General features: G+C 39.2%; 1 protein-coding gene across 1 annotated transcript in view; it reads left to right on the top strand.

Annotated features, from left to right (window-relative positions):
• Positions 1 to 949: 949 nt before the first annotated feature.
• The window catches only part of YTHDC2 (YTH N6-methyladenosine RNA binding protein C2), a 28,037-nt gene continuing 16,428 nt past the window's right edge, over positions 950 to 12,558 (top strand). Inside the window, exons 1-9 of the mRNA XM_057367490.1 lie at positions 950 to 1,121; positions 1,790 to 1,880; positions 2,253 to 2,449; positions 4,070 to 4,269; positions 4,865 to 5,031; positions 7,456 to 7,558; positions 8,762 to 8,918; positions 11,052 to 11,159; positions 12,304 to 12,452. Of these exons, the coding sequence (XP_057223473.1) occupies positions 950 to 1,121; positions 1,790 to 1,880; positions 2,253 to 2,449; positions 4,070 to 4,269; positions 4,865 to 5,031; positions 7,456 to 7,558; positions 8,762 to 8,918; positions 11,052 to 11,159; positions 12,304 to 12,452 (1,344 nt within the window). The remainder of the gene's footprint in view (positions 1,122 to 1,789; positions 1,881 to 2,252; positions 2,450 to 4,069; positions 4,270 to 4,864; positions 5,032 to 7,455; positions 7,559 to 8,761; positions 8,919 to 11,051; positions 11,160 to 12,303; positions 12,453 to 12,558) is intronic.

Here is a 12,558-nt window from a genome sequence, read left to right as displayed (position 1 = left end):
GATATGATGCCTTCCAGAAACTGGTAGCAGATCTGGGTTCATAATAAAAGATTTCTGATATGATTATTTCAAATGAGTTATGAGCTCTCACTTATTACTGTTGATACCAAGGATGATAAGATGAATCCTCATCTTGTTCAGCTGAACTGTTTAATTTTCCCTAATAAATGTGATGTGCTCTGAGAGTGACAGTACTGAATGTCACAGGAAACAGATATGAGGGACTAGCATTACCTACTTTAGTTGAAGATATATAGACAGAGAAGCTGAAAAAAAATAAGTAATCTTAAAATAGATCAATCCTTCAGCTCCAGTTCAGCCTCTCAGTGCAGAACTATGCTGAACTGAGCTTTGTACACAGTTGTAGTAGACATCTCCTACGAATTGTTTTTCAGCCAGCTACATCAGTGTTTATCTTCTATTTATTTAATTCTCCACTTAAGTTCACAACTGAGTAGTTTGCTCTTCTTCAAAGTATTCTCCTTCTGACTTAAAGATGTTTCCGAAGCAGCAGCCTTCATTGCGAGCCCTGTCATGCCCAAGAGGTTAGGGTTTATTTTCAAGCTCATGTCCTCAGCATGGAGTAAAAGGACATAACGAAAAGACGATCCAAAATCAAGGACAAGTGACACTTCACAGAGTGAGGAGGCTGAGGGCTGAGATGAACTTCGCCGCATCGACGTTTAATACCATTCAATTAAATCACGTAAATTATGGCTAGACAGGGTACCGCTGCCACTTTTCGGTCACTGCCAYACACACACCTCAGCAGACACATTTCAACACCTTAAACGAGGAAAAAAGCCAATTTCCTTCCCTTCGGGGCCGATTCCGGCAGGAGGTGATCCCGCGCAGACCCCGCCCCGCCGCCAGCGTCGCCCCCCGGGCCGAGGACAGCGATCCCCGGTCGGTGCCAGCGTCGGGGCGGTGTCAGGGCGGTGTCGGGGCCATGTCGCGACACAGGCGCGTCGCCCGGCGGCAGCCCGGAGGGGCCGCGGGAAGCTCGACGGCCGCCGCGGTGCGCGCCCGGGGCGAGGCCCTGAGGGAGGTCGGCGTGGACGAGGAGGTGGAGATGGCGGTGCAGCTCGCCCTGGAGCGGTTCCGGAGCGGGGACGAGGCGGGTACGCGGCGCAGCCCGGGCCGGGAGGACGCTGCGGCTGTGGGGAGGACACTGGCGGAGGTCAGGGAGGGGATCGTGCCCCTCTGCCGCGCCCCAGTGAGGCGCAGCTGAGGTGGGGTGTCCGGTCCTGTTCTCCTCAGGCCAAAGCGCTGTTGGAGCGGGCCCTGCATATGCCACAGAGATGATGAGGGGTTTGGAGCATCTCTGTCTTAGAAAGACACAGTGGGAGCTGGGCCTGTTTAGCCTAGAGAAGATTGAGAGGGCATCTCATTAATGCATATAAATACCTCCAAAGCAATTGCCAGGAGGACAGCACCAGATTGTTTTTGGTGACAGACCAAGGAGCAACGGCCATAAACTAAAAGACGGGAAGTTCCATTGCAAAATGAGGATGAATATCCTTTCCCATGAGGGTGGCAGAGCACTGGAACAGTTGCCCAGGGAGTGTGCAGAGGCTGYCCCTCAGGAGACATCCCAAACCCACCGGGATGTGTTCCAGTGTCACCTGCTCCAGGTGACTCTGCCCTAACAGGGGAGTTGGACTGGGCGACCTCCAGAGGTCATTTCCAATTCTAAAGGTTCTRTGGTGCTGCAACATCGAGATAACATGTCAAGAGTACTGCCTGTTGCATTGTTACCGGGTTTTTTTTTTATTATTTATTATTCTAGAGATGGAATTTCCTTCTAGTTTCACTAGTACTGAAAGAGCATTTGTTCACCGCCTCTGTCAGTCTCTTGGACTGGTGTCTAAAAGCAAAGGGTAAGTTTGGGTCCAGTTTTTAATTTTTTTTTGTGCAGATTAATGGGATTTCATTGCCRGTGATATCATGATCCATGTTTCCCATGTACCCTACTCTGTTGCAAGGAATAGTGTTGGAGAAAAAAGCTTAAAAGTAGATACGGAAGTATCTTTGTTCATTGCTTTATGTGTGCTCACAAGAACTTGTGAAATGCTTTTTGAGATACTTACATACTTTATGGATTTTATGGGTCCATAAAAAAAACTTCTCACCACAATCTCTGGTTTTTTTTTTTTCAGAGTTTTTGCACAGAATCTCATGCCTTGACAGGTAAAAGTTAACTTAGATTGGGTTACTTATTCCTAACATACTTTTTTCTTCCTCGCTTGCAGAAAAGGAGCAAACCGATACCTGACTGTAAGGAAGAAGGATGTGTCAGAACTAACACATACAGTCATGACTTGTGATTTGGCTCTCCGTACCAAACATGCCATTCGGAGCCTAATTCAGAGCTTTCCTGTCACAAATAAGGAACGCACAGAACTCCTGCCAAGGACAGAGCGAGGAAATGCGTGTGCTCTTGAATCTGGTATGTTCAGTGTTTCTTCTGATTTGGACTTGTCTATCAACACYACTTGATAAAACAGAAAATCCCCTTCTGTTCTGTATTCTCTCCTGTCCTGACACCTTTCCCTTTAAATAAACATGTGAATGTTCTTTGCTATTACGGTCCTTCATAACTGGTGTTGTGAGGAACTTGGGCAGTGGTATCATGCACATGGTGATGGCTACCTTGTGCTGAGTTGATTTAGAATCTTTGAGCCAGTTSCAGCCAAATCTTTTTGGAAATATGTTTGTGAAATGTGGGTTCATACGAGTAGTATGAGGAGGGATTGAAGAGTCAGTTGTTACCATGATGCCACATAAGAACACCCTTACGAGAAAACAAGGTTGGCTGTTCTGTTTGTAGAAATTCACATACTTGGTAAAGCAAAAAGTTTGGATTTTGTTTCTTCATCTCTGCAAAAYAGATTTGGTCCTTAAGAGACTACTGTCCAGACTTCTTGATTTCTAGAATATGTTCACTGGAACACAAACTGGTAGTATAATGTTGGAGTTCTTTTTAAAAAAGCAATGCTTTTATGAAGATGATTTTATCACAGCCTTAATAGCTGTGAGTTGAGTTATAATGTGTTTCTGTGTGCAGGGTTGGCTGCAGTGAACAGGAAAAACACTTATACCCAGTATGCCTTGTTTAACTGGGTATTTCTGAATCATGATGTCCATTCCTTGAGTGCTTCCTTTGCTGTTTTTTTTCAGTTGTTACAGTTGTATAATATGATTGTATAATGAACAGAGAGAAGCTGTAAYAAAAATCATAAAAAGCAGTGTCTTAAGAATGTAAGGGATAAGTTAATGAATAGTCTAGTATGTTTCTTTCTGTGCTTCTCAAGAATGTATTTTTAGTTATCCAATCTCTTTGTCTGTGTTTGTCTTGGTACAACAGAACTTTTAATTTAGTATATTAATCTGTTAATCACTTTAAATACGTGTGATTAAGTTTACAGCAAGCTTTTMATTTTTCTGGAAGATAATTGCGAAGGAATTACAGAATAGGATTTGCAATTCTGGATTTGAAGTAGCTCTCTCAGGTGATATGCATGTTTTTTCGCTACTTCTGCATTGCGTTTCAGCACATCACAGCATGCAGTGTGAGTTCAGGACTCTTGATACAACATGCTTGAATTGGTATGATTTCCGGCAGATGCATGGAATAGCTTAGAGGTTTAACTGTGTATGTATTTCTAGGGAAATTTCTAGGGAAATTTCAAGGGTATTTCTAGGGAAAACTGCAGATATGAAATGTGCACTCAGATATATACAACAGACTGCTTTTCTATGGTTTAGCTTCTCCTCCATTTTCTCTTTGTTGACTCTTTAGATTTGGAGCAGTARTCTGGGAGAGTCTGGTTTTGTTCAGAGTACATATGAAAGAAAGTAATAACTGTTTTGAAAAATACCTATTCCAAGCACCATAACCAGAAGTGTTKCTGTAAATATGACTTCTGAATGTGTGAGGGGTTTGTCACTTTACCCACAAGGATGGATAAAAATTCAGGAATGATAATTTTTAAGTACAGTTTTTGAGCAGTGTTTTAGCAACTTTCCTCTGTAACTTTATTAGTTAATTCTTAACTTCTCTTTGCAGAAAACAAAGAAGTGAACAAGACAAGTGGTCGACTTAATGATGGTATCCCGCAGGTTCCTGTGAAAAGAGGGGAATCAGAGTTTGATTCTTTCAGGCAGTCACTACCAATTCTTGAAAAACAGGAAGAAATTGTCCAAATAATAAAGGACAATAAAATTGTTTTGATTATAGGAGAGACGGGATCAGGAAAAACTACTCAAGTATGTTCCTTTAATGAAATAAAAAAATAGCAGTATTTATACTAAACGAATACAAATTTTGCTATATTTGTAATAAGGGATTTTTATTGCTATTTTAGGGTTTGTTTTCCAGTATGATTGAAAATCTATGTTCCAATTCACTTTCTTGGTTTTGAGATACTAAGCCAGCAGTGCATACTAAAAGCACAATTTTCTGATAGATAATTTTTTTCACTAAAATAATACAGAATACTGAAAGGAAAGTAGCTGTGATGTTAATATAGCCCTTTCTCTTTTAAGGCTAGTTCTGTTCTTGTTACCCAGAGTAGTGTATTTTTCAGTGTTAAAATGAGAGATTATCTACAGGGCTTTTTTTTTCTCTAGATTGCTCTGAGGCAGGAGAGAGACATTTCAACTTAAAAAAAGACCCAAAACCTAAACAGGTTATACTTAGAAATTTATTTTCTGCCCATTCAGTTATGTTTGCAGTGATAATGCTATTGAAAAGCCTTTTTCAACTTGTGTAATACTGAGGTGCAGTTAAATTGTTACACCATGCTAAAAAAAGCTGTGACTTTCTCAAACTGAAAAGTAAATTCGAACCACTTCTTTACAGATCCCTCAGTTTATCCTTGATGATTGCTACAAGAATGGAACTCCCTGTCGTGTGTTTTGTACTCAGCCAAGGCGTTTAGCAGCTGTTGCTGTGGCTGAAAGAGTGGCAGCAGAAAGAAGAGAGAAGATTGGCCAGACAATTGGTTACCAGATCCGGTTAGAAAGCAGGTATTAAGATATTTCCAAGTGTCTGTTGATCTTGTGTTACTGTAAATCTTGTGTACATTTAAACTTAAGCATATTTGGTATGTGGCCAGATAGATTATAGGTGGGATATGTTATTGCAGATCAGGAATACTTTCAGAGTGAAAAGGACAGTTTTCTCCCTGTGTTTTGCAGTTTCATGTCATAGGCTATCTTACAGAACTGCATTTCAAGTACTTTATGTTAATTTCTTCTAGGGTGTGTGTGCATGTAAATCCTTGTCTGATTTTCAGATCAAGTCTACACTTTCTTCTTTTTTTTCCCTTTCTGCTTTTAACCTGTGCGGATCCAAAAGTTGTGCAAGTTTTGAAGGTAGGTAGGAAGACCAGCATRCTGTAATAAACATTATATAGTGTGAGTTGGTGGGGGTCATGAAAGGCAGAGTGACAATATTGGAAAGTGATTGATGAAGTTTGGCATTGTTTACCAGTCTAGTTTGGGTTAAATTTACTCTGCTTCAGCTTTTGTATTTAAAACATGAAGTGATGTAAAAATCAGTTTTACAATAGAGATTTTGATATCRCTTTATGAACTTGTCTGTAAGGCAGAGAGCGTGAATGGACTGTGAGCGGTTTTTTCATCTTTGAACTGTATAGCCAGTGACATTTCAGGGAAGGGCAATGGTTGGAATATGAGTAATGAGAAGAGGACAAAAGGTTGTGTTGCATGAATGAATGAAGATAGCACATAGCTAATGAAGATTAATGTGCTTGAGCAACAAAACCAAGATAAGAGTTTCAATATTTGTATGAAAGCTCAGAAGGCTATTAAGGGATTAGAAGTGCTAGCGAAGATGTATCACAAATAAGCTGGATGATTAATCTGTGGAACTACTACGCTGGCAGAAGCGCAAAGTCAGATCATAGTGGAAGAATTACTGGAAACAGTGCAGAAAATCCATCTTCAGGAGAAGCAATATATTTACTCCAGAGAAAGACTAAAAGGGAGAGATGATAATACTTCCAGCTATGGGCAAAAAGATCTGGAGCGGAGGTGTTTAGAGGTGTTTACAGTAACACAGAAGTCTAGTTTTTGACTTCCAGAAGTGTGCTGTAAAGTGCAGTACTAAAAAACTTTTCAGTTCCTTCAGAATGGCAGTACTACATAAGCAATGAGAATTACTGGCACAGCCAGTAAAAACAGGTATAGAATATAACATTTCAGTATTTAGCATTCTGAAAAAACAAAGGATCAGCTGGTCACTTGGTGATTGAGTGCTGTATAGTTCATTGGGTTTGCATGGCAAAGATTTGGGAGCTGTGGGGTGGCTTCTGTGAGAAGATGCTGGAATCTTCTTCATATCTGATGGCGCTGGTGCCAGCCAAGAAGGATCTGCCTCTCTGAGGCTGAGCCCCATCTATGATGGTGGTGGTGCCTCTGGGACAGTGGGAAATGGGGGAAAAAAGCCTCTGCAATAGAGGCAGCAGTCCAAGGAGCCTACTGAGAGCTTGTGAGAGAAGCAGTTCTGCCAGCAGGAAAATCAGTGCAGGAGGGGAGGAGGTGCTCAAGGTGCCAGAGCAACCTGTGGTGCAGCCCGTGGTGAGGCAGCTGTGYCACTGCAGCCTGCAGAGGTCCCTGGTGCAGTAGGGATCCCCCCCTGCAGCTCTGCGGGGCTCGATGTTGGAGTGGGTGCATGCCTGAAGGAAGCTGTGATCCTCTGAGAAGCCCATGCTGGGAACAGGCTCCTGGCAGCACCTGTGGCCCCCGTGGAGGAAACCCACATGGAAGCAGGTTTGCTGTCAGGACTGTGACCCTGTTGGGGTGCCAGGCTGGAGCAGGCTGTTCCTGAAGGACTTCACCATGGGGGACGGGACCTGTGCTGGGGCAGTTAATGAAGACCTGCAGCCTGTGGGAAGCTGGAGAAGCTCATGGAGAATTGTCACCCATGGGAGAAGCCCATGTTCTCCTTGTCSTTGGCTTGACCCTGTGCGTCTTGTTGTATTTCTTTTCCCTTGCCCAGCACAGGAGAGGATGGATAGAGTGGCTTGGGTAGGCACCTGGCATCCAGCCAAGCTCATCCCACCATATGTGGGCAAATACAGAGACTATGCCCAAGCATACGCTGAGGAATTGGAGCCTATTATTCCACATGGAATTTTCCAGTAAATTGAATTAAGTGGAGAGCTTCTCATGGTTCTGTTTAACTTCCTTATTTATTAAAATTTGAATCTCTTTTTCTCAGTGAATTCATTGTCTGAAGTTTTGGAGTGTAAGTACTAAGAATTGTTAGGAAATGTCTGGGAGTAGGCATATTTTAAAAACAAGTGGTATGCATGAGAACTGTAGTTCCTCCTCTGGTCAGCAGCTTCTTTAATTTTTGAGCCAGGAAATCTAGSAGCCTTTAAATGGTACAAAACCCCTGAATTCTCCCCGTGATCTGTTCAACAGGGTTTCTCCAAAGACTCTGGTAACATTTTGCACTAATGACATGCTGCTTCGCACGCTGATGGCAGGAGACAGCACTCTCTCCACTGTGACCCATGTTATTGTGGTGAGCATCCCGTGTTCTGTCATGTGAGGTGGAACAGTTTGTCTTGCTTGTTAATTTGAAAATGAGTTCCTCTTTTGCTTTATTTAAATTTGAGCATTTTAGATATTTTTGTTTGGTCTAAATCAACTTTAAAGACTTTCTGAGTCCTTAAAGTGTCATGCATGTTTTGTACTCAGCCAAGACGTGGATTTTGGCACTTTCTCTGTATTTCTTTGTGGTTTTCTCTGTAAAAAGTCTTATTTTAGATTCATGCTAATAATTAATTGTGAAATCAGGAGGAGTTGAGGGGGACTGAAGCGTTTTTCTGAGCTACTTCTGTCAGCAGAAAAGCCTTAGGGAGACTTASATAGATGCAGTACAATGTGATTGTGTCAGAATTTGTATTACCATGTATTGGTTCTAGCAATACCACATTTTCAATTGATTTGTTTGCCCAGCRTTTTCAAGATAATATGCAGTCTAATTGTTAGCGCATTATTCAAGTGTGTTCATTTATGATTAATATTCCTGTTGTAGAATTTTGTAAGTAAGGGGAACCAGAATGCTTATGGCAAGATCTAAGTATTCCACTACTGAAGACAAAAAATCTTGCTTGGTTTAGGTGCCTACCTGTCCATCAAAGTTGAAAAAGCTTGGGAATTATCTATACTTTCTTGATGTCAGCCAACAAACCTTGTATTTGAGTCCTTGTTTCATTCATTCATAATACAGAACAAAACAGAAGAATGCCAAAGATGATTAATCAATCATGTGCCTTAGCTTTGTTTATGACTTGTTAAGCAATCTGTCCTTTTTTTCTGATTAAGTGTTGTCCTACATTTCTTTAAATGCTCATCATTTATGAAATGAGAATTTATTAAGATTTGAAGGATTTGTGGCTTGTGGCATTTTCATGAAAGTATCCTTCAAATACAAAGTTAGAGAGGTTTCAGACATTCAGTTTGGCCTCTGAAGTTAAGGTATGTACAGCTTGTGCTTTGCAGTGCACTCTGCTCTGATGAAAACTTCTTGAAATATTTTTTTGCTTATGGATAGCTTAAAAAAACCTCCCTTACTTACACTAGACTTACACATTCTAAGGCCTCTGTAATGTGCCACCAAATCATATATTTTATTAAAACAAAAAGTTTGTACTTTTCAGAAGCTGTGATCTTGAATCTGTGATGTTTGTTTATCTCTTGTTTTTTTACCTTTTGTTAACAGGATGAAGTACATGAGAGAGATAGGTTCAGTGACTTTTTGCTAATAAAACTGAGAGATGTGCTGCAAAACCAGAATAATTTAAAACTGATTATTTCTAGTGCTGCTCTAGATGCAAATCTTTTCAGTAGGTATTTTGGAAGCTGCCCTGTAATACACAGTAAGTATTTATCTTAACTCTTAAACCTGATTATACCTCCCTGAGACTCACAGATCTTATTAAACTGTAGCAAACTACTCTGAGTAAAGGCGCTTGATGAATCCCCTGAGAGTTACAGCAATTCTCGTTCTTTATGTATTCGCRTTTTCTTAACTATTTGCTCCTACTTCAGAGTGAAGTGTTTTTATTACTGGGAGTTCTGTAAATGCAGGTGTGTCCTGGCCCTCTCCAAGTTTAATTCAAGTAAGAAAAKGTTATTGAAGTGCTGTCTCCATGATGATACAGGACTTCAGGATCTATGTGAGGGTGATACACATGAATACATTCCAGGAGATTCTAATTCTTCAGGCCTCATAAAGGTTGTTACTGGATGAAATATGGATAACTTTGCCTGTTCACTTCAGAAATATAGGTTTAGGCAGATTGGGTTTCATTCTTCAATCACATGATTCTTTCTTTTAAAGGAAATTATTGGCTGTTCATCTAGGTAAATAATCAGAAAAGACATCCAGGTTCTGTTAGTTTATGTTCAGTTATCTGCAGTTAGATTATATTCATATGCAAAGAATAGTTACCATTATTGCTGTTTCAATTTAATTTGATCTTTAGAAGAGGTAAAACATAGATTTGTGGGAGATGGGGKTTTTTTTTGTGGGTTTGCTTTCTTTTTCCCACCCTCCTGGCTTGCAGGTTTCCTACATGGGCAACTTCCTCTGGCACCTTGCAGTCCTCTTCCCTTTTCAACAATGATGTCCAAATGTAACATGTTTTGAAAAGTAACTTTTAAAAGAAATGCTTTATTTGACAATCAGGTAGACTCTCAGCCCTTTTAAAAAAAAAAAAAATCTTAACAGTTTTAGGAAATGGGTGGGATCAGTTATTGATTTCCTTTAGCCAATATTTGTTTGGTTTTTTTTACAGATGGGGACATTTATTTCTAGTTCCTCCTTCTGAATTTCTGCCTAGTGAAATAAGGCTTGCAGCATGTTGGAGGCAGGATCTGGAAATTACRCATGATTTCATGTTCTCTGATTTTTTTTTTGCAAGGAAGAATCTCATTGTGTGTCTTCACAGTTTACTGKTTTTTTAGCTTCCTGTTCTTTTAGATCAGTGTATTTGTTTCGGAAATTCTGATGGTAATCTCTCCACTTTACCACAGTGGTTGTGCTGTTACTCCCTATTAAGTAGGCCAATAGCAATTGAAACGATGCTTTTTTTTTTTTTCTTTCTTTTTTAAAAAAACCCAGAAAATTAAAAGAAGCAGCTTTTGATTTTTGTCTGTTAATGTAATGAAAAAGGTTTGATTCTCCCTCAACAATATGGCTGACAAAATCCTGACCACAGCAACCAACATTTTATTGTTTGGTTTGCTGTAGTACAGAGTTGGTGATCAGTTTTGGAAGATTTCCTCTATGACAGCTTCCAAAACTATGTGAACTGTAGATTGTTCTTTCTGGAGGAAAATCCTGAGTGGTCTAAAGTCAACTTAAGGGACCRGAGATCAAAATGTACAGATATGAAGTCTTCATGCAGAAATCATCTGTTAATAACTGCAGTAAGCTCTAGAAAATGGAAACATTGAAAAAGAAATCAGGGTAAGTTACTATGAGGTAAAGACCACTGGGATGTCTCTGTCAAGAAGTATTCAGGAAAGAAACCCCAGTTTTCCTGAATTAGTTGAGGACATTGAGTTAAGTGTATCTCCTCACATACTTCCTCATAAAGAAAGTAGTTCCCTACAAAGATGTATTGTCTCCGTGGAGAATCTTGCCCAAATCTGTATTAATTGCTTATCAATTAATAAAATTTTTAATCCAGGTGGCAGGCTTACATTCTTGTAAATTCTTACAAATTCTTGTTTGTAAACCTTGAAAGAAAATGGCTGTTTTCTTTTAATCATAAAAAGAAAATTGCAGTTAATAACGATCAGTCTTATGAATATCTCTTGGTGTGACATCTGATATATTTGAAGAGGTTAGTGAGGARAAAAGTAGCTGGCATTTTACTTTGGAAATGTTTTGTTTTGTATTATTTTAAGATAATAAACTCCAATGGAAGTACTTTTTAAAAAAATCAATGCTCTAAGTGAAGCTAGGGAATGTGTAATTTTTTGTGGATTTTTAATGCTTTCAGTCCAAGGAAGACCTTTTGAAGTTAAAGAGATGTTTCTGGAGGATATTTTGCGAAACACTGGGTATACAAACAAGGAGATGGTAAAGTACAAAAAAGAGAAGCAGCAAGGTGGGTGCTGCTTCAATTGTAAGGGTTGGCAATGAGAATCATCGAACAATTAACAGGATGATTTTCTCTTAAAATTCCAAAGTCAGGAGTTGAAACGAGACATGATTAGATGACAGCAAGTATCTTTAAGCTCTCTACATTAATGTAAATAATGTATTTACATTATTGAAACAATTTATGCAATTAAAGAAAAAAWTCACTTTGATTCCGTGCTTGCATTCTTTTTGCTTTCAGTTGATAATTGTGAATTTTTTTCTACTTATGTCATGTTTTTTCTAATTCTGTTAATGGTTTGGGTTACATATAATTGGGGCTCTGCCCACATGAAAACGAAAGAAGCGTAGGGTGCTCTTTGCTTTAGGGTGCAAATTAAGGTGCAGCTGTTAAAGGAGGCAGGATTTTGTACATCTTGCACAAAAAGTACAAGTTGTTCTTATTAGTAACATTTTTCAYTGTATTCTTCAGACATGGATGTATTTTTTACCTATATATAAATGTGTAGTTTAATACATTTGTAACCCAGAAGACTTATCACTTGTGAACTATATATAATTGGTTTTCAGTTGATTAAGTAGATATATTGCTTCAGAAGTTTTTCTGGCAACTGAAAGTAATGATTCTATTGATTATTTAAAGAAAATGTAAGAAAAAGGCAAACCYCAAAGCTATAACATATGATCCTAACTGCATGTTTGTCACAGTGCTCAGCTCTGATCACTCTGGATAAAAAAGTTCAGTTACTGCTGTCTTCTACTCATTCTTGTATATTAAAAACAGTTGTTACATGCAGAGGCTGTATCACTTGTGTTTGGCATTCTACTTCTGAAGAAAGATATTGGCTGAGATTGTGTAGAAGATAATGGTTTAGAAAACTCCATTGAAAGGAATAATTTGGAATAATGCAGGCCTAGGGGTTAAACACCAAAATGGTGGTTTTTACCTTGTTCTTACAACACTTGGTTGCAATAGTGCACTTTGGGTACCCTGAAACATGTTATTTATGTTGGACTGGTAGCAGCATTCAGTATTAAATAAAAGAGATTGAATAGATAAAACTTTGACCTGCTATAACTATTTTTAAATGGAAAACAATGGATAATAAAGTTGACTGTAAAACTTTTTTGGGAAATGCTTTGCATTCTAGAAGAGAAACAGAAAAACACTCTTGCTGAGTGGTGTTCAGCTCAAGAAAACACTAACAAACTGGAATCTCGGAGACAAAAATCGGTTCCCAGGGCAAATGAAGAGTACAATCTGTTGGATGATGGTGGTGACACAGTATTTAATCAACTAGTAAGTTTTTCCTTTTGTTGGAAGAGAAGTTTATATTTGTGTTGTATTATAGACATTTRAAGTCTGTTTCCTAAACATACTGTTGTAGAGTCTCAAAGGATATTAA

This window comes from Malurus melanocephalus, unplaced genomic scaffold, assembly GCF_030028575.1.
Source record: "Malurus melanocephalus ecotype Western Australia unplaced genomic scaffold, MMel_1.1 scaffold_80, whole genome shotgun sequence".
NCBI lineage: Eukaryota > Metazoa > Chordata > Aves > Passeriformes > Maluridae > Malurus > Malurus melanocephalus.
The sequence above is the reverse complement of the archived record's forward strand: the minus strand, read 5'-3'. Positions and strand labels throughout refer to the sequence as shown.